The sequence below is a fragment of the Glycine soja genome, chromosome 10 (genome assembly GCF_004193775.1).
Source record: "Glycine soja cultivar W05 chromosome 10, ASM419377v2, whole genome shotgun sequence".
Lineage (NCBI taxonomy): Eukaryota > Viridiplantae > Streptophyta > Magnoliopsida > Fabales > Fabaceae > Glycine > Glycine soja.
Genome location: NC_041011.1, coordinates 28,305,002 through 28,328,843, shown reverse-complemented (window position 1 = coordinate 28,328,843; position 23,842 = coordinate 28,305,002). Strand labels below are relative to the sequence as shown.

The 23,842-nt window shown below is 35.2% G+C and overlaps 2 protein-coding genes and 1 pseudogene across 9 annotated transcripts; 1 reads left to right on the top strand and 2 right to left on the bottom strand.

Moving 5' to 3' along the window:
* The first annotated feature begins 1,085 nt into the window (after positions 1–1,085).
* LOC114371590 lies at positions 1,086–4,141 on the top strand (annotated as a pseudogene).
* A 3,702-nt stretch (positions 4,142–7,843) lies between these two features.
* Positions 7,844–10,989, bottom strand: LOC114372299 (formate--tetrahydrofolate ligase-like). 7 transcript variants are annotated; one of them, XM_028329788.1, is made up of 8 exons: positions 10,830–10,989; positions 10,506–10,625; positions 10,338–10,401; positions 10,139–10,179; positions 9,768–9,869; positions 9,431–9,597; positions 9,033–9,182; positions 7,844–8,643 (listed from the first exon to the last, which is right to left on the bottom strand). In XM_028329788.1, exons 5-8 carry the CDS (start codon positions 9,841–9,843, stop codon positions 7,942–7,944), a joined length of 1,095 nt encoding a protein of 364 aa, XP_028185589.1. In that variant the 5' UTR covers positions 9,844–9,869; positions 10,139–10,179; positions 10,338–10,401; positions 10,506–10,625; positions 10,830–10,989; the 3' UTR covers positions 7,844–7,941. The 7 variants fall into 7 exon arrangements, with proteins under 7 accessions (XP_028185589.1, XP_028185591.1, XP_028185590.1 ...); XM_028329790.1 differs by having other exon boundaries at positions 9,768–9,866; XM_028329789.1 differs by having other exon boundaries at positions 10,346–10,401.
* Positions 10,990–18,672: 7,683 nt separating this feature from the next.
* Positions 18,673–23,236, bottom strand: LOC114371097. Of its 2 annotated transcripts, none has more exons than XM_028328509.1 (5): positions 22,871–23,236; positions 22,132–22,779; positions 20,202–21,536; positions 19,730–19,844; positions 18,673–19,151 (listed from the first exon to the last, which is right to left on the bottom strand). In XM_028328509.1, exons 2-5 carry the CDS (start codon positions 22,639–22,641, stop codon positions 18,919–18,921), a joined length of 2,193 nt encoding a protein of 730 aa, XP_028184310.1. In that variant the 5' UTR covers positions 22,642–22,779; positions 22,871–23,236; the 3' UTR covers positions 18,673–18,918. The 2 variants fall into 2 exon arrangements, with proteins under 2 accessions (XP_028184310.1, XP_028184311.1); XM_028328510.1 differs by having other exon boundaries at positions 22,132–22,774.
* Between the last annotated feature and the right edge of the window lie 606 nt (positions 23,237–23,842).

Here is a 23,842-nt window from a genome sequence, read left to right as displayed (position 1 = left end):
ATCACTTGTGTTTTTGAAGTCTTTCATCTTGTTCTTCTCTTTGTTGTAAAGGAGGTTTTCGGACTATGGAAAGCTAAATCCTTTGTTGGATCTTCCCTATAGGTACCTGATGTAAATATATTTCTATCTATGTGATGATTTTTTGTGTGTTCTCTATGCTATTTGCTTTTCATTCCAATGTGATTTTACCTTGATCACGTAGATGCATGCTTTGTTAGGGTCATTCAACAGTGGGAACTGGTCTGATTCTAAAGTCCTTGGTAGTACGGGACAAAGTTATTGTGCTATCATAAGGGATCGGGGTACAAGAACTTAGTTGTGTATGTGTGCCTTAATGCGGTCTTGGTTGAGTTTAGTCTTACAAGAGGGATCTGCGAACGAGGCTTGATCAGGACTAGGCTAGGGTATCATGAAGAATCGGGGTCTAGCAGTCCAAGAGATAACATAGGAACACATGAGCATTGTTAAATAGAGAACATCCTTTTTAGCATCAGGAACCTATGACGAAGACCAATGCTTTCTCTACTTATTTTTACACAGTATTTCTCTTGCGTGATTTTCTTTCTTTTTGCCTAGATAGTTTAAATACTTTTCCATAACCACAGTTATATTTTCATACTAAACGTCTATTTATCGAAATAGCTTGCCAGATAACACAAGTCGTCTATGAAGGTTATTATCTCAATCCCATTAATGAATGTGATTTAGCCAGAGGAGAGCAGCATAAAAATAGTTGTTATTTTTATTCTATAAATAACCATGACCGAAGATAGGAACCAGTCATGTATGAATACCTTGAAGAGGAAAGAGTCCCTGATCTTGAGAGTATTTTGGTAGACTTCATGACATACCAAGCCAGCTCTAAAGGATCTTGTTATGGAATGCAACAGCAAGGAACTCAATTTCAAAGGAACCAGTCTTCTGCAGGCTATCATTGGGAGTCATGCTGGCAACCAGATTATGATGATAAACCAGAAGGAGTTATTAATCTGGATGACCTGCTAATGTAATTTAAAGATACAGTAAAGTCAATGCAATAGACTTTTAGATGAACTGCAACTCAGATTAGTAAGTTGGTGGATGACATGGCTAACACTGCGGCCAGAGAAGAGGAAGAGCATATAGAGATTGAAATGTATCAAGAAAGCATTTTTCAAGTTACCTCCATCCATCATCAGATGACCACTGAAGAGGAAACGTCTGTAATCTCCAGTACTCCAGAATACTCATGCTCGGCCGCTGCTGGCTATGTTAGAGGAATAGAGAAAGGTAGATTGGAACTCACTGTAGAGGATCAAAAAGTCTCTTTTGAGCTCTTTGAGGCCATGAAACATTCAAATATGGGTGATGCTTGTTATGAGGAGGAAAAGGTGGAACAGGAAATAGTATTAACAACTTCAACCATGATACAACATTTTCCTTTGGAAAAAGAATTGGGTGATGAGATAAACAGCTTAGTCGATAATGAAGAGTGTGATGATCCGAAAGACAATTGTGTTGATCGTGTGGTTTTCAAAAAATTGGAGAAGATAAGACCACCAGTAAAGCCCAAAGCAGAATTAAAAACCCTTCCAGCACATCTAAAGTATATATTCTTGGAAGATGACGAGACTAAACCGGTCATAATTAGTAACTCTTTAAAGAAGGAAGAGGAGGATCAACTGGTGCAGATTCTAAAACATTGTAAAGCAGCTATTGGTTGGCACATTTCACATCTGAACGGAATCAGCCCATCATATTGTATGCATAAAATCAATCTGGAAACTAATTTTAAACCGGTGCGACAACCTCAGAGAAGGTTGAATCCTATAATGAAGGAAGAGGTAAGAAAAGAGGTGCTCAAATTACTAGAGGCGGGCCTCATTTATACAATTTCAGATAACTCATGGGTTAGTCTTGTTCAAGTTGTTCCAAAAATAGGAGGAATGACAGTAGTGAAGAATGATCAAAATGAACTAATTCCTACTAGAACAGTCACAGGATGGCGTATGTGCATCGACTATAGAAAGCTTAATGAAGCCATAAGAAAAGATCACTACCCGCTTCCCTTCATGGATCAAATGCTCAAAAGACTTGCAGGGCAGTCTTTCAACTGTTTTTTGGATGGATATTCAGGTTATAATCAGATTTTGTAGACCCCCAAGACCAAGAAAAGACAACTTTCACATGTCCCTTCGATGTTTTTGCTTATCGCCGCATGCCATTCGGGTTATGTAACGCTCCTACTACATTCCAAAGATGTATGATGGCTATCTTTGCTGACATGGTAGAGAAATGCATTGAACTCTTTATGGGTGATTTTTCAGTCTTTGGTGCATCTTTTGAGAATTGATTAGCAAACCTAGACAAGGTGTTACAGCGGTGTGAAGAATCCAATCTGGTACTTAATTGGGAGAAATTTCATTTTATGGTTCAAGAAGGTATCGTGTTGGGACACAAGATTTCAAAAAAAAGGAATCGAGGTGGACAAAGCAAAACTATATGTTATTGATAAACTTCCACCTCCAGTCAATGTGAAAGGTATCCGCAGTTTTTTGGGTCATGCAGGATTTTATCGACGGTTCATTAAAGACTTCTCCAAAATTGTGAAACCTCTCAGCAACCTGTTGAACAAGGAGGTTGTGTTTGTGTTTGATGATGAATGTTTAGAAGCCTTTAACACCCTGAAAGCTAAATTGGTTTCTGCTCCTGTGATCACATCACCAGACTGGGGACAAGAATTTGAATTAATGTGCGATGCAAGTGATTACGCAGTAGGTGCCATGCTCGGGCAGAGGAAAGGCAGAGTATTTCATACCATCTACTATGCAAGCAAAGTATTGAATAATGCGCAGGTTAACTATGCCACCATTGAGAAGGAATTGCTTGCAATTGTGTTCGCACTTGAGAAATTCCGATCTTATCTGGTAGGATCAAGGATAGTGATCTACATTGATCATGTTGCAATTAAATATTTGTTGCACAAAGCTTATTCTAAGTCGCGATTGATTAGATGGATATTGTTGCTTCAAGAATTTGATTTGGTCATCAAGGAAAAAAAAGGATCTGAAAATGTGGTAGCTGATCACCTATCCAGATTGGTGAATGAGGATGTCACCTCAAAGGAAGCTTAAATAAGAGAAAAGTTCCCAGACGAGTCTTTGTTTTTTATTGAAGGGAGACCCTAGTTTGCTGACATGGCTAATTTTAAGGCAGCCGAGGTCATTCCTAAAGACCTCAATTGGCAATAGAGAAAAAGATTTTTCTCTGATGCGCAACATTATGTTTGGGATGACCCTCACTTGTTCAAAATGGGTGCAAATAAGCTCCTTAGGAGATGTGTGACGAGTGAGGAAGCAAAATAGCAGCCAAGGTCTTACAATCAGGATTTTTTTGGCCAACAATTTTCAAAGACGTCCATCATCATGTCTTAAAATGTGACCAATGTCAGAGAATGGAGGGAATTTCTCGAAGAAATGAGATGCCTCTGCTAAACATTATGGAAGTTGAAGTTTTTGATTGCTGGGGTATTGATTTCATGGGCCCTTTTCCTTCATCAACAGGGAATGAGTATATTCTAGTGGTTGTTGATTGCGTATCTAAATGGGTGGAAGCTATGGCCACTGCAAGGAATGATGCTAAAACTATGGTGAAATTTATCAAGAAAAATATTTTTTCTCGATTTGGAGTACCTCGAATACTGATCAGTGATGGTGGTTCACACTTCTGTAATACTCAACTCCAAAAGGTATTGGGACAATACCATGTGAATCATAGAGAAGCATCCCCTTACCATCCACAAACTAATGGGCAAGTCGAAGTCTCTAACTGAGAATTAAATAAAATACTAGAAAAAACAGTGGCATCAACTAGAAAAGATAGGTCATCCAAATTGGAAGACGCATTGTAGGCCTATAGAACTGCATACAAAACTCCCATTGGGCTGTCTCCATTTCAATTGGTATATGGAAAATCATGTCATTTACCAGTTGAAATGTAACATAAGGCATATTGGGCTCTAAAATTTCTGAACTTTGATGAGAAGGCATCCAGAGAGCAGAGAAAGATCCAGTTACTGGAACTAGAAGAAATGCAATTAACAGCTTATGAATCTTCGCGACTTTACAAAGAAAAGGTGAAGATGTATCACGATAAGAAGTAGTTGAAGAGAGAATTCAAACCGGGACAAGAAGTACTGTTGTTTAATCCAGTTACTGAAATTGTTCTTAAAGTGTCCATACATTGCAAAGGTTGTGCCTTGCACGATTTCTAGCGGCGTAGATTCCTCCTTGGATTCCTTGTCATCTTTTGATTCCTCTGGTTTTTTCTCTTCTTCTTTCTTTTCTTCTTCATTTGCTTTTTTCTCCTCCACTTTGTTTTCTTCCTCTGATTTTTTCTCTTCCTATTCAAAACACAAAAAAAAAAAATCAAAACCCAGAATGATACATTGACGGTAATTAAAGAGAAAAAAAAAGAGGAAAAGAGAATGGTTATGCAGACCTCGCCCATTGGTGTTAACGGCTATAGTGATAAGGTTGTTGCTGTGGATTTTTGGTTCTTTTTATTTGTGCAAGTGTGTGTGGGTTCTTTTTCGTATATATGCTTCAATTGGTTCAGAACCATCAAATTTGAAGAAGCCACTCATTCTATCATCATCAAATGACGTGGCACTAAAATTGACCTCACTAACAGTGTTACTTTAAAATTTAACAGAATGACAATTTTGCAATACTTATGCCTATTCGTTGAGCGAAGGGTCTTCCCACTAAGCACACCGCTTCAGTCCATCCGCTGAGCGAGAAAAGCTACGCTAAGCCGAAATTCACTAATGCGCGCTAAGCAGTTCAAAATTGCACTAAGCGCACGAGCACGAACAAAGCCACCTATTTAAGCCTGAAATCAGATTTTAGAGAGGGAGTTTGGCCATTTTTCTCAAGAAGCTTCTGCATGTGAGGGTTTTCTAGAGAGAGAAGAGAGTTTGGCCTTTTCTTGAAGCTTATGCATGTCTAGAGAGTTCTAGAGAGATAAAGGTCCAAGTTCCAGAGAGTTTGAGAGATTTTGCTGTGTGAAGATTTGCAGAGACCAGAGCTTGAAGAGGAAGCCGTCCTGAGAGCTTGAGATGAGTTTGTGAGTGATTGTGAGGTCCTAGAGGTGGAAGAGACATCCCCACTACTTGTATTTCTGCAATCTTTCATCTTCTCTTCTCTTTGTTGTAAAGGAAGCTTCCTAGTTATGGAAAGCTAAATCCTCTGTTGGATCTTCCTTGTAGATACTTGATGTAAATATCTTTTTTATCTATTTAATGATATTTTGTATGTTCACTGTGCTATCAGAACTTCATTCTGCCATGCTTTTGCCTTGATCACGTAGATGCATGTGCTTTTAGGATTATTCAACAGTGAAAACTAGTCTGATTCTTAGAACTTGATAGGACGAGGCTAGTTTGTCGTATTGTCACGAGGGATCGGGGTACGGTAACCTAGCTGTTGTATGTTTATCTTAATGCAGTCTTGGCCGAGTTTAGTCCAACAAGAGGAATCTGCGGACGATGCTTGATCAGGATTAGGCTAGACTATCATGAGGAATCGGGGTTTAGCATTTCAGGAGACACCATAGAACACATAAGCATTGTTAAGTAGAGAATATCCTTTTAACATCAGGCACCTATTAGGAAGACCAACGTGTCGTCTATCTGTCTTTACACATCATTTCTCACGTGATTTTCCTTTTAATAGTTAGTTTACACACCTGTTCATAGTAAACACATCTCTTTTTATACCAGACATCTATTCACTGAAATAGCTTTACCAAGTAACACAAGTTCCCTAAGAGTTCAATACTCGATTCTTACCGTTTTATACTACTTGCGCGGTCCGGTGCACTTGCCAGAAGCGAACAAGTTTTTGGCGCCGTTGTCGGGGATCTTTTTTTTATTTGGAAAGTTAGTTCGTTTTTAGGTGCCTATTCTTTATTTGTTATTCTTTGATTACCTATGAATATTTGTTTTCAATTCATATTTGTCTTCTCTTATTGAATTGGATAACCGTTGTTCTGTTAGTATTTTATATGCACAAATCTCCCATAGGCAATTTAGTTCCTCTGGACTTAGAAATTGAAGCTACATTGAGAAGGAACAGGGCCGAGAAGAGAAGGAAACTTCTGCAAGACAGAACAGTTGCATCCATTCTTGAGGAAGAAACTCATTTTTTTTATTCATTATCACCTGATTCACTATCATCAAGGGAATCCACTAGGGGTGGGTAAGCAGGCCGGGCCGCCCCGCGTAAGGCCCGCCCGCATAAGCCCGCATTGACAGCGGACCGGGCCAATCCGCCCCCGCTTCTTACACAGACCAAATAAATTGGTCCGCCCCCGCCCCGCGGACCCTACGGGTCGGTCCGTGGGCCTAACTTTAAAAGAATTTCAATTTTAATAAAAATACAATATAATCAAATTAAGTTCAATACAAATGTAAATAAAATCTCAATAATTAGTCAATTACATCAATAAAATAAATAAATCATACAAAAACTCAATTCATCATGTTTATAACTTGCAGATCAAGAGTTTCGTGGTTCATTCCCTTATCCCATGATTTTATCATATAATAATAGACAAGTGAAGTGTGATGGGTGTAGTAAGTTTGTGAAAACAAAAGTATCTCTGCAACAGAATTGAGAAAAGAGGCATAGAATTTAAGAGTTTAACAACAATGAATCAACCCCAACAAAAATAGGATAAAAACAAATTCTAGAGAAAGAAGAGATGTACTTTGCGTGGTGGCGCAGTGGTGGGCCGAGGCTGTGCCGCTGTGGTGTGTCGCGTGACTGCATGAGTGTTAGTCGCGTTTTGTCTTCTTTGTAAGGGAAAGAGTCGTATGACATGCGAGTGTGCGTGATTACGTGGTGGAGAAAAATCGTGAGGAGAAAAAGTGTTCTTAGTATGCTACAATGATAACTACTAAATATGATATGAGCTATTTTTTATAATAAAATATATTGAAATATATTTAAAAATATTTATCTAACAATTATTTTTGGCTTAAATGATAAGAATTGATATTTTTATTATTTATGACTTGGAAATATGAAAATGATAGATTAAAAGAGAAAAAGATCGAAAAAATATCAAAAAGAAAGATTTTTTTATCACTTATCTTTTTATAATAAAAATATATTGAAATATCTTTAAAAATATTTATTTAACAATTATTTTTGGCTTAAATGATAAGAATTGATATTTTTATTAGTTATGACTTGCACATATGAAAAGGATAGATTACAAGACAAAAAGATCGAAAAAATATCAAAAAGAAAATTTTTTATTATTTATCACTTATCTTTTTTTATATTAATCTTTTATTTATCTTATCTTATCTTTTTTATCTTTATCATCTTTTAATTTAAATCTTTTATTTTTATCTTTAAATCTTTTATTTTTATCTAATATATATTTCTTTATCTATTATTTTAAAAGAAAAGTTTAAAGTAAAAAAGAAAAAATCAAATATAATATAATTGGGTCATGATCACACAAATCAAACCTGATTGCGGACGACCCGCGGACCCCGCGGGCCAAACCCGCATAGTCTGCAGGTTAAGCGGGACAGGCCCAAAAATATGACATAACCATGGACCATTTAAAAAAATTGGTCAGTAATCCGCGCGAATCGCGAGTCCTGCGGGCCAATCCATGGACTTTGGCCCGTTTATCCACCCCTAGGTACGTCTAATGTGAACTAATTCACACCCGTTTAAAAGTAATGCATGCAAGTAAAGAGGAAAAACTATTCAGGTGTGTAAGATGGGCCTCAAATAATTTTGTTGGGATAAATAATACTCACTTTAGTGACTTAGTACGCCTAGAAAATATTAATGTAGATTGGTTGCAGATTTGTTTTAATGTAAACAAAAATAAAAGATGGGCTTCAAATGATTAAAACAAAAAAGAATTGTCTTTTTCTTAAATATGTTGGTGCTTCCATATATATATATATACTAGGATGTAACCCGTGCGTAACGCACGGGTCGTTTCTTGAGCCATTTCAGTAATGAGATCTAACATAAAACAGAATGTGAAATGGCTCTCTCGCGTATTCCCAATAACCATTTTCCCAAGCCTCTCTCGCATATCAGCTAAGGATGTTGTCAGTGCCAAAACAGCCACAATCTCACTAGCAACTGAAATATCAAAGCCTGTTTCTCTCACCATTCCTTTCTCGTCAAGTCCCTGGCCAATAGCAATTTTTCTCAAGAATCGATCATTGATGTCCATTACTCTCCTCCATGTGATAGAATTTGGGTCAATATCAAGCCTAGCAAATTTATTTACTTCTTCTGGTGTAAGATCATCTGGATTGGTCTTTGAAATGCCAAGCTTCGTAAGACGCCTGAACATAACATCACTAAAGCTCCTTTTCCCTTCTTTATTTGGAGGGCACAACCGGTTAAAAAGAGCCTTATCTGACTGTGTTGACTCATGGAAAATTCGGGTATCAATTGCAGCAGCTAGAAGATTGTTTGCTGCAGTTATTGCATGAATATCTCCTGTTAGATGAAGATTGAATTCATCCATGGGAATAACTTGGCTATAGCCACCACCAGCTGCACCTCCTTTAATTCCAAAAGTAGGTCCTTGCGATGGTTGACGAAGGCAGGTGACTACCTAACAAAAAGAGATAAGATGGGATTATGTATCCAGCATAACTTTGACATACGATTAAAGATTGTAGTTTTTCAATAATATCTTGAACCCAAATAACCAGTGAAGGCCTAAATGATGAATGAGCAATTCCTACATCCTGTCATCTCATCATCACATAAGCAAAAAAAAAAAACACAGGAAAATACTTCCAAAACAGAACAAAAGTATTTTTCCAAAGACATAACTATGATCATTCATGTGTGCATTCATGATTAAGAATATGAGGCATAACATCATAAATAAACAAATAATGCCACAAGATTTCAGACCAATTGACTAAATTAAAAAAACAAATCCAGATCCAGTTTGCTATTAAATGCCACAAATGTTGAAGAAAAGAAAAGGATTACCTTTTTATCAAGAAAAGCACCTAAAGCTTGACAGAGCCCCACTGTAGTAGTAGATTTGCCTTCCCCGAGAGGAGTCGGAGTAATGCCTCCGACCACAACATAATACCCATCTTCTGATCCTTGAAGCTCATCAAGAACCGACAACAAAACCTGTGCATGTGCATCCAAATCACTCTCCAGCTAAGCAATAATACAGAAATTATCGCATGTATCCTCAAGTTGTTAACGAAAAAGAACTTCTAGGGTACCTGGTTAGTTGCATGTAACCGAAATCTAACATAAAACATTATTTGTTACATACCATAATCAATCATAAACAAATAAACTAATAATATCATGATATTCCTCTAACTCAAATCTGAATCTTTCTCAAGTGCAGAAAGTGAAAGATTAATTACCTTGGCCTTGTATTTACCGTAAAGGTCATAGTGATTGGGACTAAGGTTGAGGTCTTTGGCAATCTGGGAGATATGAACGGGTTCAACGGAGTTTGCAATGTCTATGTCCGCAGGAACAGGGGACACCACCTGCAACTTCCTCACTGTAGTTGAGGACATCATTTTGTCTAATGGAGGGATGTTCATTTCAGTTTCATGTTCCCAAATCATAAAACACTATATGAGAGAACAAATGAATGCATAGATTATGATCATACATGACATTGAGATTTTCAAAACACACACATAACTGAAAAAACACTAACACAACATAATTATTAGATGAGAAAATACAAACCTGCAATAGTTGAACTATCCCATCCCATCAGAAGATTTCCAAGTGTAGCAGCAATTGCAACAATCACAACCTCCATAATTTTTTGATTCTCTCTTTAATCTCCTTGTCAGAGAAAAAAAAAATCCAAACTCAATCACTTCAACTCAATTTGAAAGCTTTATAACTCTTCCCAGATCTTCATCATCAGGAATGTGAAAATTCAGATTAGTGATTTTAAAAGATAAATGGTAGTAGTAAGTAAGTAACACATGCAAATAGCATGTACACTTTATGGAAAGATTTATGCATGCAACCCAACTGTAACTTACCATCAAAAGCAGTGACAAACCCATAGATACCAAGCATAACACTAACATAAAAAAGAGACATACCTTTTTTTCCTTTTCTAATATCTCTTTAATAGGCTGATGTTCTGCATTTACACACAAATTTTGCAGTATAAGGGCAAGCATCATATATTGAATAATAGTAACATTAATTTCAAAGAATAAAGTAACAGGAAAAAGAACACCAGCAACCCGTTCAAGGTTTTTGAACATAAATTTTATCAAAAGAACTCAAGGTTATTACAAATGCACCGTCTCTATCCTCTTCTTCAAGACATTTAAATCTGCATCTATGCTGGTGAATCTCCCTGTTGATTATTGATCATGGTTATTACAAATAATCAGTCGATTAAAGAGAGAATACCTATAACCTCAGAAGATTGTGATATCATTGAATCTCTCTTGTACTTACGGTCATAACTACGCTTATAATTCCACTCTCGTGTATGTATCATTCTCTCTCTCTTTCTCACTTGTTGAATTCTTTCCCTTAGGATGCTCAGGTTTGCATCAACAATGTTTGCTCGCTTCCCTGCCAAAACAAATAATCGATCGATTGGAGAAAGAAAATTAATCAAAAAGTTCAATCATTGTAACAACCATGTTTTTGGGATAGTGAAAAGACTAAAACCATAGAAAGAATAGAAAGATAAGGATGCAGAACACTAACAAATTAAAAACAAAAAGGATTTTTTTTCTTATAAAAAAACGAAAGAAACCCAGAAGACTGACTCACCCTCAGCCTCACCAAAACCCTAATTTGTTTCAATAACAATAAAAAAGAGGATGGGAGATTGGAGAGTGGTGAGATGAAGGCAAACTCTATCTGTGTGGCACGCGTCTGAGATGAAAGCCAAAGAATGAAAGCTCATCAGACACATGCAAAACATAAGCAATGGAATTGGACACAGCAAATGACAAAACACCAATAAAAGGGACACGTGGCTACATTTTAAGTTGGAGCACACCAATAATTTTCTTGGGATTCTCTTTTATAATATATATATATATATATATATAAATTTCATTATTGCTTCTTAATAAAAAAAAAATAGATTTTACTCTTCTATTTTAAAAAATTTGATTTATGCTTGCATCAGTTAACTGTTGATGATTTGTTAGTTTAGTACATTATATTGGATTAAATGTGTCATCTTTACATGAACATGTGTCGTGTCTGCTGACATGACTCCAATAATTAATAAATTAAAAATTATATATGAAATTTTTTTGTTGCAGTGTGCTTCCCTCTCCCACCTCTATCAGACTATAACACCACAACTGTATTTCCGTGTTCAATATTTTCTCCTTCAATTGCAACAGAATCAGATCTGAAAATAACTTACGCCCATAGAATCTAAAATTGAAAATTAATACAACCCCCTTCATCTTCCTCCTCCCAAACTTCTCAACCAAAAACCAATATCTCAAAAACAAAAAACATCAAAGCCTTGAATAACAACATATTAGGATCTCAAAATGCAAGAAAAAAGAAAAATCGAAAAGCCTGCCTCCAGATCTGCATCTCGATGTTTTGTGGTGGCGCGGTCTAGATCTCCCGTTGTAGTGCAAAAATGTCTGTACGCTGTCTCAAGCTTGACTTCGATACCGATGGAGAAGAACAGGACCCACTTTAGCCCCAACTCTAATTCGAGCTAAAGCCACATCACATTTTTCGGCAGTGCCCATTGAAATTTCTGACGACGAGGACTTTATTGACATCCTCTCCCACCCATCCAGCCATCGGCTTCCTTCGCCGCCTCGGATTGTCTCTCAAAAGAGTGGCTCACTTCTTGCCTCCGCGAACTCCAGACCATCGTTACAACCTTCAAACACCTCGACGTCACGGCAAAAGCCAAACGGTGAATTAGGCAATTTCTCTTTGCAGAAATGTAAGTTTTTCAAATCTATTTAGAGCATATGCGAGGAGACTAGCGGAGGCAAATTTACGAAGGAGGGTTTCTTTTGAAAACTATTTATGAAGGAGGGTTTCTTTTAAAACAAATTTAGGGGGGGTCACTTTTGGACGTGGGTGCCGCCATTGACACTGGCGGGAAGCTTGAACCGCCAGTGACAATGGCGGGATAGGGGGGTGCCGCTATTGGCATTTGCGGGACAGGCTGACTAGGAGAGAGGGGGAGAGGGGATACCGCCAACAGCAATGGCGGGTTAGGGGGAGAGAGGGGGTACCGCCACTGGCTTCTACGAGACACTTTCAGGCCTGCAGTCTCGCCATTGGAGCTGGCGGGATAGGCTTGATGGGACTGCACCTAAGGAGGTTCACGTGTTCAGGCTTTCACGTGTTTAGTTTTTAATTCTGAAAAGCCTAAGCCTGCACCTAAGGTTCACGTTGAAGGGTTCACGTTGAAGGCTTTCACGGTCTGCACCTGCAATGTTTAGTTTTCAGTTCTGAAAAGCCTAGTATATAGCATGTGAACGTTAAAAAATTTTGAACGTTGGGGTTTAAGTTTTCAGCTATAAAAAAAAATGTTGAACTCATTCTTTACGCTTACACCTTAGCTTACTGAGTTTGCTTTCTCTTTCTTTCTTCTTGAGTGTGAGAGATTATTGTGTTTGTGTTGTGTTTGTTGTGCTGTGTTGTGCTCGTGGTTCAAATTTCTTTGAAATTTAGTGCTTGTTGTTGCTGTGCTTTCATCCTTCAAGTGCCCTTACCCTTATCTTGGAAATAAATTCCTGGTAAGTATTTTCAAAGTAAATATGTTAATATATAGTATAAGTTTAAGTTAGTTAGTATTAGTATTAACAAATATTCTAAGTTAGTTAGTATGTAAATAGTAGGTTAGTTATTATTAACAAAAGTTCTAAGTTTAAATTAGTTCGTATGAGTAGCTATTGTGTTATTATTTGTTAGGTATTAATAGATATTCCAATGTTAGGTTAGTTAGTATGAAAATATTATTTGGTTAGGTTAGTTAGTATGAAAATATTATTTGGTTAGTTAGAATTAAAATTTTATTTAGTTATTGTTATTGTATATATTGTTAGATGTTATTTGGTTATTGTATATAATATTTTAGTATTAGTAGTAATTACAGCATAGAATATTATTATTAATTTTTTTTATCGAAGAATGAGAATTTTATTATGAATTCTAGAAATATCTGTAAAATAAAATATATTCTAACTCAAGAAATATAAAGTTTTCTAAAATAATTATTCTTTCTTATCAACTTGTTTCAATTATTTTTCTAAATTTATTTTATTTGTATACTACATATGTTGTATAGAATCTAAATTAATTGTATTCTTAATTATTCGTAGAATTAAAATATATGATGTACTTTTGTAGGGGGGATTGACAAACTAATTATTCTTATGAGTTTTAAATAAGAAATTATTTTATAACTTAATCTCTCGTCAAAAAAATTGTATGAGTAAGTATAATTGAAAAGAATATTATATATTTGTTTAGTTAGTATAAAAATATTACGTGTATATATATTTAGTTGTTGTATATATTCTTAAATTTTATATATGTGATATTAGTTTTTGTAGTATTAGGTATATATTTAGACGAATGATAGTTTAGCCTAATAAATATATATACATGCATGATACTTTAGGATGATATACGTAATATTAGATTTTTTAGTATTAGGCACAAGTTAATATTAGCTTTAGGCATATATTTATAAATTTTAGACACACGTAAATTTTTAGTTTTTGTAATATTAAATATTTGACACTTAAATAAATAATTGTAATATTAGACACTTGACACACGTAAATTTATCTTTTTAGTATTATAATTTTGTATTTTAAATAAATGAGTTGATAATTTAATATTATTTGAGTTAATTATTTTTTAGTTAGAATGGTATATATATTATTTGTTAGTTTTAATTTGTACGTTAATATTATTTGTTTTAGAAAATTTACGTGATTAAATATATGATACATTGTACATTATTATTATTTTTGTATATATATTATTGAAATGATTTTTTGCATTTCAATATTTGTTTGTATTATAAATAATTTTTTAGTTCATATTTTATTCAATTATTTATTTTTTAATTGTAGAAAAAAAAATTACTAATAAATTAAAGTTTTCTTCACATGTATTTTAAATTATGTATAGAATATATTAAAAATTGGCCAGTTTGATTTTTTACAAATTTATTGTTATATATTTAAAGTTTACTAATAAATTAAAGTTTTCTTCACATGTATTATATTTTATTTTGCAATAGCAATGGCATCTTCATCACATATTAACATTAAATTTGGCCCCATCGATACTGATGTATTATGGATGCAACCTAAGCATGTTTCAGAACATGTTTGGAATGGGGAAGAAGAAAGAAAATTACATATCAGACGAGTTGTCCCCACGTATCAAGGGGAAGAACAAATTTCAGAACAAATTTTTTCTTTTTCTTCAACTATCTAGTTTTGGGTGTATTATCAAGATGGGGTACTTAAAAATAAATGTCTCACTAATTAGTGCTCTGATAGAAAGATGGAGGCCGGAAACACATACGTTTCACATGAGATGCGGAGAGTGTACTATCACTCTACAAGACGTCTCTGTGTTGTTAGGTATAAGTGTGGATGGTTTACCATTAATCGGTCCAACAAATCTTGATTGGGCTAATTTATGTGAGGAATTATTGGAACCTTATAGGAAAATTCACTATTTATCCTTTCTTGAATCAAAGAAATTTTTATTGATGGATCTTCTCTGATCATGCATGTAATTCAAATAATAAAATAAAATTACAAATTAAAATAACAAATAACACAAAAGTAGGATAATATGAACATAAAAAACGTACCTACTACGCAAGTCGCAATTAAATTTGAATCAAGCTTCTCATGGTCTTGTGTCATAGTCATATTTAGACATGTGTGCGGTCCACCCCATTGTGTCACTTTCCATGCATCAGTTTTTTTGGATAAAATTGCCCTCATATAAAAAGGGCAAGGAGACTCTTCGGTGTTGTTGGGGCAACAAACGATATATTTGTGTGATTTCGTTTCAACAACCTTAAAAGTTTGATGCACCTTCATCACATATTGTTTCAGTGCATTTTTGACCGCATCTTTACTGTCAAAATCCATGCCAACATATAATTCTTGTCCAACATTAAAAGTCGTTGGCATGTCCAGACCACAAATGTCCTCCTCGTCCGGATGACTCCAATTGATATTATTATAATGCATAGCATCATTCCAAAATGGATTTTGAATTTGTGGTACACCTAATAATTTTTAAAAAAAAAATCACGTCAACAAACTACTCCTATTTAGTTACCATTAAATACAATTCTCATAAAAAGATAGATGTATTCAAATAATTTTGTATTTCACAAACATTTACCTTCGGTTGGGTGAACAATTGAAACTGGTTCAACGATGTCAGTGACTTCATCGTCTGTATCAGATATTCCATCATCACTATCATCTTCATCGAAAGACTCTTCAACGTATGAGTTAGATGCAAGATAATCATCATCATCATCATCATCTTCATCATCATGTAAATTGCTTATATTTCTTGGCAGTTCCGACTCATGATGAGATACATTACGTCCACATGACGTAACAGAATTTGCAGCATGAAACATCGAACCACCAGCAACATCTTTTTCTACGTACAATTCTAGAACTGACATTTGTTGTTGTTGTTGAAAACTTTCGATCATAGTTTCAACATCTTCGTCATCACAAATTTGCAACGCAACATATTTTCCTGAAACTAAAAATCTACAACTTATAGTATAAATAATTTCATTATTTTCTAACTTTACCTTATCTCCAATTTTTTTTTCAAACCATTGAAACTAATTCCGCGTTTAACCTGAATGGCCTTTTTACTGCCTTCAAATATTACACCATCATTATCTTCATATACTCTTCCGTTGAAATACAACACTGTAATAATTGAATTCATGATATACCTACATCATCAAAATTAAAAATAATTAATCATAACAATAGTAGTTTTAAAATAAATAATTACTCATACTAATTTTATAATAAAAATTCTAATTACAAAAATTAATTCACTTAAACTTTACCTTCAAATTTTAGTCTAACAAATAAAATCATTACTTCAAATAAAATTAATTCATATACGCTTCCTCAATTCAAAAAAATTCGAGACAGACACAAAGTGGAAGGGTTATAAATGAAAGGATTACACTTAAAAAAATTTCAGACGGAACATGCCCAACACGTCTAAGCGCCCCAATATTTGTATCTTCCAAGCCGTTTTTCAGTACTAATTAACGAGAACAACTTAACTCAAATGAGATATATTCGGTAATGAAGGATATATCATATATATACATATGAGAAAATTAGTAGGAAAGTATACTGTCTATATATAGGAGTGGAGGAGAGACAAATAAGGCGTAATTGTGAACCATCTCCACTGAATAGTCTCAATGGTTAATTAATTAAACTAGATGCACGTATATGCAAGGCAAAAAATACTCGGTCAACAACTAATTTGAAACTTAGTGAGACAAGGAGATAAAAGAAATATATACAATTCAAGTATAATAACTAATATGATATATGTGATAAAAACAAAGAGATACAAAATTAGTGAGTGTTAAAGAATTAATTCAACTATATTTTTTAATTTTCTGCACTAGTGATTGCTTGGAGAGATAAAATATTCACCTATTATTTTTTAAAAATTAGAGAAGTATTACACCTGATCTAGTATAAAATAATCTACAAATCCAAGTAAACTTCTTTTAACATTATTAAAAATCAATAAATTACTAATAAATATAGTAACGAAAAATTGTTATTCCCATGCTAGTTTTTATGTTAGTAAATTTAAATGACAGGACTTTTAAAATTGGTAATATTTTTCTTATTGTTTTTATAATTAAAATTACAATTTCTTTTTGTTAACTTATACTAAATTTTATTACAAGTAAAATGAAACTTCGTACTCAGAACAAACCACAAAATAATTAAGAAATAGCATGTAATTATTTTTTGTCTTAAATTAAATTATATGTCAAATAATACTTCAAACGCAAAAACCATTAACAAAAAGGCTTACAAATAATTACTACTAATAATTTTTAAATTTAAAATGTAATTTACAAAATTAATACACTTAAATATGAGCTTCAAATTTCATTCTAACCATAATATTTGTTACTTCAAAATAAAAAATTTGTACATGATAAATAAACAAAGTGAAAGAAAACTTTATTTAAATAAATATAAAACATCCTTACTATAGAATCAAAGTTGAAAGAAACTCTTTCTTCCTCTTTCACAATACTCTCTTCAGTCTCAAATTCTACAAATGCTGAGTGTGGTGATTGCAAGTTTGCTCTATTTAAAGAAAGCAAAAAGCTATCTACAACGTAAATTTACACACCATTATTAAACTAAGTCTATATGGAAGTCACCTCCTAGCTCTGTCATTTCTGAATTCCTATCCCAATACAGTGCCCTACTCTCCTCTAAAACTACAACTGGGTGCATGTGAAGTACTTTAGCCCTAGCATCAAAAAAAGTTTCAGAGATAGCATGTGAACCCTAGGTACAGGCTTCACTCATCACAGTTCAGTCCCATCAGGCTGCATCAACTGCATCAAAAAACAGTGCCATAGCCTATCCCGCCAGCTCCAATGGCGGGACTGGCCACGTAGGCATGTCCCACCAGGAGGAATGGCGGTATGCACTTCTCACTCTTACCCCTGTCCCGCAAATGCCAATAGCGGCACCCCCCTATCCCGCCATTGCCACTGGCGATTCAAGCTTCCCGCCAGTGTCAATGGCGGCACCCACGTCCAAAAGTGACCCCCCCCCCTAATTTGTTTTAAAAGAAACCCTCCTTCGTAAATAGTTTTCAAAAGAAACTCTCCTTCGTAAATTTGCCACTAGCGGAACAGAAGAAAGAAAAAAAAAATGAAGGATGAATCGGAAAAGAGAAGAAAAAAATATAAAAAAATATTTTTTTAATTTATTAATTAAAGACATTCATGTATTAGACATTTAATGGCTTATAATGGGACCTTTTTCAAATATTAGGAAGCAAAAAATAAAGAAAAAAATTATCAAAAAATAATAATAAAATTCAAATATATTTCAGGAAATACTAACATAATTTAAGCATTTTTTTTACAGAAAAAAGTACATATCCTTAACAAAAATGGTTTATATTTAAACAAATTTCGTTATAATATTAAGGGTGACTGCACAAAAATAAGGGAGAGAACGACACTTCTCAAATAGCTCACATTATAAACCCACTACACTGACCCTTCAAATGTTTTTCAGTGGTACACATCCTTTTCAAGAGACCAAACAATCCATTAAACATACATAGTTTGTTCAAGTGTACAACCTTCTTTTCACAGCTTTAATTCAAAAACCTTATTGGCTTAACCGCAACAAATGTGGGTATTTTGTGATTTTGTCCGTTAGCACCTAAAAATGCAACTCCTATTGATGAGGCACACAAGCTTATCGTCCTTTGGCATTACCTTTTGAGCTAATGTGGGCCTTTTGTTTGGGCCCGGTTTGGCCTACTTGTAATGTTTGTCTTCGTACCCCAAAATAATAAGAATAACAATACATGAGGCATAGAAATCCTGTATTTTCTTTTTCATTTCAACTTTTTTAGTTTTCTTTCTTCCAAGGAGGATCAACCAACCTACTCATACAAAAGATTGGTGAGGCCTATCATTTAAATCCAAGTTATAAATACAAGCAAAAATCTGTACAATTTTACAACTAAACAGCAGCAAATCTATTATGACCCCCCATCCTGTAATAAAAATTTGTGGTGTGATAATTAGCAATGGAATTGATTTAACCATCAATCAATCAAGAAAATATGCTGCTGCATCATCTAATGATTCTGCAGCCATAGCTGCTTCGGCTATTCTAATTAACATTGTGGCCTTGTAGGTGGCCAAATCTGCATTCTGAGCAAGACATTGAGCCCTTTTGCGTTTATTTATGGCTAATTCCATGGACATGTTTGCATTGGCCTTGGCTTCTTCAATCTTGAGCATTGCATTTTCTTCCATGGCATCTTGTTCAGCTGCAAATGCTGACAAAAATGAATACAAGATCAGACAAACATTTATATTGGGGTATACACAAGCACACACCAGCAATTTAAAGGACTATCAAAATAAAGTCCAACATGACCTTTAACAAAAGATGAGTGCAAAAACCCATCATGCAACTATCAACAACATCCCAACCAAAATTAACAACAGCAATCTTATAACAGACCCATTTTTTACATTCATACACAAACACCATAGTGCATTCAAACAGAGAGATTCATAGTTTAGTTATTCTAATCATCCACAGTAGCTGCACTCTTGCAGACTTAACTGCAAAGTCATGATATGCCAAATCAAAAAGCTTTATGAAATTAATCTAATGACTAAGGGAAGAGTTCTAAATCATTTGATTCAAAGAATCAGCAACTTAACAAAATCATTGGACAAACAGGTCAGATAAAAGTATGTCTTACAGACCAAAAGGGTAAAGGAAAAACCGCTACATGAAAATTCAACACTCTGATGAAAGGTAAATAAGGTATTCAAATTCACAACATTTAATAGAAGAAACCCACATTCTGTTTTGTTGAAGACAGACAGAGATCATAAAAATTACCTTTCAACACACTTGGTTGATTGCCTCTACTAAACTGACTAGGTTGTCTCTTAAATGACCTCCTTTTTCGCAGCAAGGGCTTAGGGATAAGTGGAGCTCTCTTTGATTGATGACCCTGACACAATCAACTGAACTAAGTCAACCAGATGACTACACTACGGAAGTTTACAACAATGTCATAGCCCCAACATAAAAAAAATATTATAACCAAATAGAAGTACCCACAAACATGCAACAGTATCAATATAAAACATTAGGAAAAACCCAAGCTTTTAACCACAGATCTCAAGTCATCTGCATTTTCTGACTACAAATAATCAACTAAGCAAGCTAATAGACAGTAACTATAGATATACAAATATAATATACCATTTAACTAGCAATATAGATTTAACATACCCCATAGAACTGGAATCTAGAATTAACATACTCTGGAGACACAATAGAGTATTCAAAATCCTAAAAAATTTACCTGGAAAACCCTAAGCAGGAAAGACCGTTTTAGCTTTCGCTTTCTCATCCAATAGTTATATACAGCTTCTACCACTTCCTTGCTACCAAGGTCCTGACAACCATTGGCTGCAGATTTTTCATCAAATGAATCATCTGGATTATAATAATAAACCTTCTCCAAAGCATCAATAATTAACTCAAAATTATCCTCTGACACATGTTCTTGAAACTCATTGAACTTTTTCAGCCATTCCTCATCTTCAGAATCCATGTCATAATTTGCAGTTGCCCTTGTCATTACTCTAGTTAACTCATCACCAGAGGCAGATATGTATGTATCTGGTCTGTGATAGGGAAAACAGTTACTTTCTGCATAGGAAGAGACCTCACGTACACCTGGAACTGGGATAACTTTGGCAGCAGTAGCAGGGATATTACGATCAGAACACTTCTTATAAAGGTCTTTAAAGACATTCCAGTCTTGGCGATTGGTAAACTCCAGCTTCCACCCATTGTCCAATGAATACACTACTGCATGGGTGAATCGATTTGTTGAAAAGGGCCGCATCACTTTTTCTGCTCTGAATGTGCATCTTGTTAATCCATCTTTCTTTACAGTGAAAAGCCATTCTTTTGGAGAAGACCACTCTAAAGTAACAATTGCTCCCTCTAACCTGCAGCATTGGTCTATCTCTGATACCAACAAGTTTGCATAACAGGAAGATGAACCTAGTCGCTCTTTCGAATCCACTATGGCAGAACTAGCTTCTTTCAGGCTCCCAGTGGGGCTACCATTAGCCATACTCCTAAGTTTTCTGCTAGAGGTCACAACAGACAACTGGCAATTGCTTTTCCTACCACCTGTTAAATCAGAAGCTACTGCTCCATTTCTGCGTAAACTCACCATAGAAGGACTACGAGCTTTCCTTTTCCTAAGAGAACTTCTCCTCTTCTGAATGCCTCTAGAGTTCAACATGTTTTTATATTGTCCATTCCGACCAGCTGCCCTGGTGGTAACCTTGACTGAAGAATGTAAAGATTGCTTATCATTGATTTCAATAACATCAGATGTAACAGTTACAATCTCAGAAGGTTCCCTCTTAAAGGTATCACTTGAAATCTGCTGTTCATTCTGGTATTCCAGCAAATCATCATCTGACTCGATATCCTCATCACTAGGCACATTTATTGGATTATGTACAAGAAAAAATGACCTAAACATAGATTTTAAGAACATCGCATACTGCAGATACTCAAAACAAGGAGAAACAGCAGAAAAGTCCACAGAAAATGCGGGCACAGTCCCTGTGACCCCAAAGAACTGGCATATTCCAGTGTTAACAACCGTAGGACCCTGAAAGATGATAAAAGAACAGAAGCATCTTTAGATAGTTGAGCAAAATAAAAACCAGAAACCAGCAAGTACAAAGTGACTTATTTCTCGAAACACTCCACCACAATCACCTACCTACTAACAGGAACAGGACAATACTACTGCTACTGCCATTATTGTTAACAGGCCAGATTATAAAGTATAATTATCAAACCAGTGAAAAAAAAATTAGTACTTTACTACCTAGTAAACCTTGTTATCTTTAAATTATTTAGGTAAATGAAGACCCAATATAAGAGAACATAGGACTAATGGAACACCATTTATGAAGAATATACACAAAGGCAGTAGCAAGTAACATTAATTGGTGCAGAGGATATAAAGGATCAAATCAATGAAATGCAAAGATGCCCAAGACAAATTCATAACTCATTTATCTTTAAATTATAAATCAATGAACATTGATCAACTAACAAAACACTCCAAACTTCTCTAAAATTCTACCAACAGCCCCCAAAACTCAATTTAATTTTTTTAATCACATTTTTTTTACCATTTACACCCCAAAACCCATGAATCTAGTCTCATCCATAACACATAAATTCAAAATAATTACCTTTACAAACTGCATCCCTTGCGACGCAAAAGCCCCATGAATCGCCTCCGACATACAGAACCCCGACAGCTTCCTCGGAGAAACCCTAACTTTAGTAACATACCTCACCACCGAAGCTAACAACCTCAAAAACCTTCCACTTTTCCCTGCACAGCGACTCACAACAACCGAAATCACGCAGCGCAAAACCTCCCCGTTCCTTCTAGAACCTTCCTTTTTCAACAAACCCTTCCTCCTCCTCTGATACACAAGGCCCTTGCCGAACCTCCTGTCAACCACAGCAGCAGCAGCCTCCTCGCAGCGCTTCCCCTTACGCGGCGTCGCCGGGGCGTCGATTTTCGCGGCTTTCGACGGCGGCGCCATCGGCCACTGGTCCCCGTCGTGGGATCGCTTGGTCTTGACCTCGCCGGAGTCCGGCCAGAGGCGCCGCCCGGACCGTAAAACGCGGGCCGTCTCGGCCCCCTTCATCCCGAACACCCTCGTCGTGCGCCGCATCCCCGCGGCCGGCATTGCCGTACGATAACCACTTAAAAAAGCCGAACCGAACCAAACCAAAACCCAATCGTTTTTTTCTTTCTTGTGGGTGGCTAAGGAAAGAAAAACACCATGGTGTGGAGAGAATCAAATTTATCGAACATCGATCCTGTCCTATTATTACAAATTAAAAACCCATAAACAAAAAAAAAATCAAAAAAAGAAGGAAGGAAGAGGGGGAAAGGGGTTTCTGAAAAATTAAAACCTTGAACGGAACAAAACGAGAAATTTCGGTAGTGAATCGTTGGCGAGAACGAGATCTGTGATATTAGGAGAGAGAAGAGAAAAGAGCGCGCGCTGAGAAGAGAGAGAAAGAGAAAGAAATAGAGAGAGAGTGAAGGGAGTGGGTGTCACTGTTTCGGCTAGGGTTTATGATTAAAACCGCTGACGGGAAGAAGGGGAAAGGGGAAGAGAGAGAAAGAAAGAGAGAGTTTTGCCGAGTGATGGGAGCCGTTGGATTGGTGGGATGGAGGGTTGGGATTTGTTGGGCTCGTAGAACGATGCGGCTCCCTCCAAAGAGGGTTTTTTCTTGTTGCTCAAGAAGACTAGAAAGAAAGAGGGATAGGGTGGATATTTTGAGGACACGTAAGGATTTGTCAGTGATGGTGAAAAGACAGTTTTAAGAATAGGAGGCAACCAGCCAGGACTCGACACTCGAATGCTATTAAAGTTTATGGCTCAAAATAGAATTCATTCAAATTTTTTAATAGAAATATTTAATATTAATATTGTAAATTAATAAATTAAATAAATAATTGATTATGAATCTATATATATTAATAAATTAAATAAGTAATTGATTATGAATATATATATATATATATATATATATATTAATATAATTAAAAATTATTGGTTTTATAATAATTATTTCAAAAATTATTAAGAGTAATTTTTAATTAACAAATAATATAAAGAGGAATAAAAAGTTCATTAATTAATAGCATCTCTAATGTTAATTGTTTAAGACTTATTTATTTTTAGACAATGTTGTTTAACATTTTTTAGCATTAGAGATGATCTAGGTGTTATATTAAGTGACTTAAAATGAAGTTATTGTTGCTTTTTACAAGCAACTACTTATGAGTAAAAAAAAATTCATTTAAAAATCATTTAAGGAGATAATTTAAGAGTTGTTTAAAAGAAGTGTCAAGCGGAAGGGGAATTAGGTCCAAAG

What these genes read in the sequence shown, in the direction of transcription:
- LOC114372299 (XM_028329792.1), bottom strand. Translation starts at nt 9,843, where the DNA reads ATGGAGGTTGTGATTGTTGCAATTGCTGCTACACTTGGAAATCTTCTG. An exon ending in ACGGTAAATACAAGGCCAAG is followed by an intron (nt 9,183 to 9,430) that starts GTAATTAATCTT and finishes GCACATGCACAG; the next exon opens with GTTTTGTTGTCGGTTCTTGA. An exon ending in GTGCTTTTCTTGATAAAAAG is followed by an intron (nt 8,644 to 9,032) that starts GTAATCCTTTTC and finishes TCTTTTTGTTAG; the next exon opens with GTAGTCACCTGCCTTCGTCA.
- LOC114371097 (XM_028328509.1), bottom strand. Translation starts at nt 22,641, where the DNA reads ATGCCGGCCGCGGGGATGCGGCGCACGACGAGGGTGTTCGGGATGAAG. An exon ending in AAGGGATGCAGTTTGTAAAG is followed by an intron (nt 21,537 to 22,131) that starts GTAATTATTTTG and finishes ATCATCTTTCAG; the next exon opens with GGTCCTACGGTTGTTAACAC. An exon ending in TCCTGCTTAGGGTTTTCCAG is followed by an intron (nt 19,845 to 20,201) that starts GTAAATTTTTTA and finishes TGATTGTGTCAG; the next exon opens with GGTCATCAATCAAAGAGAGC.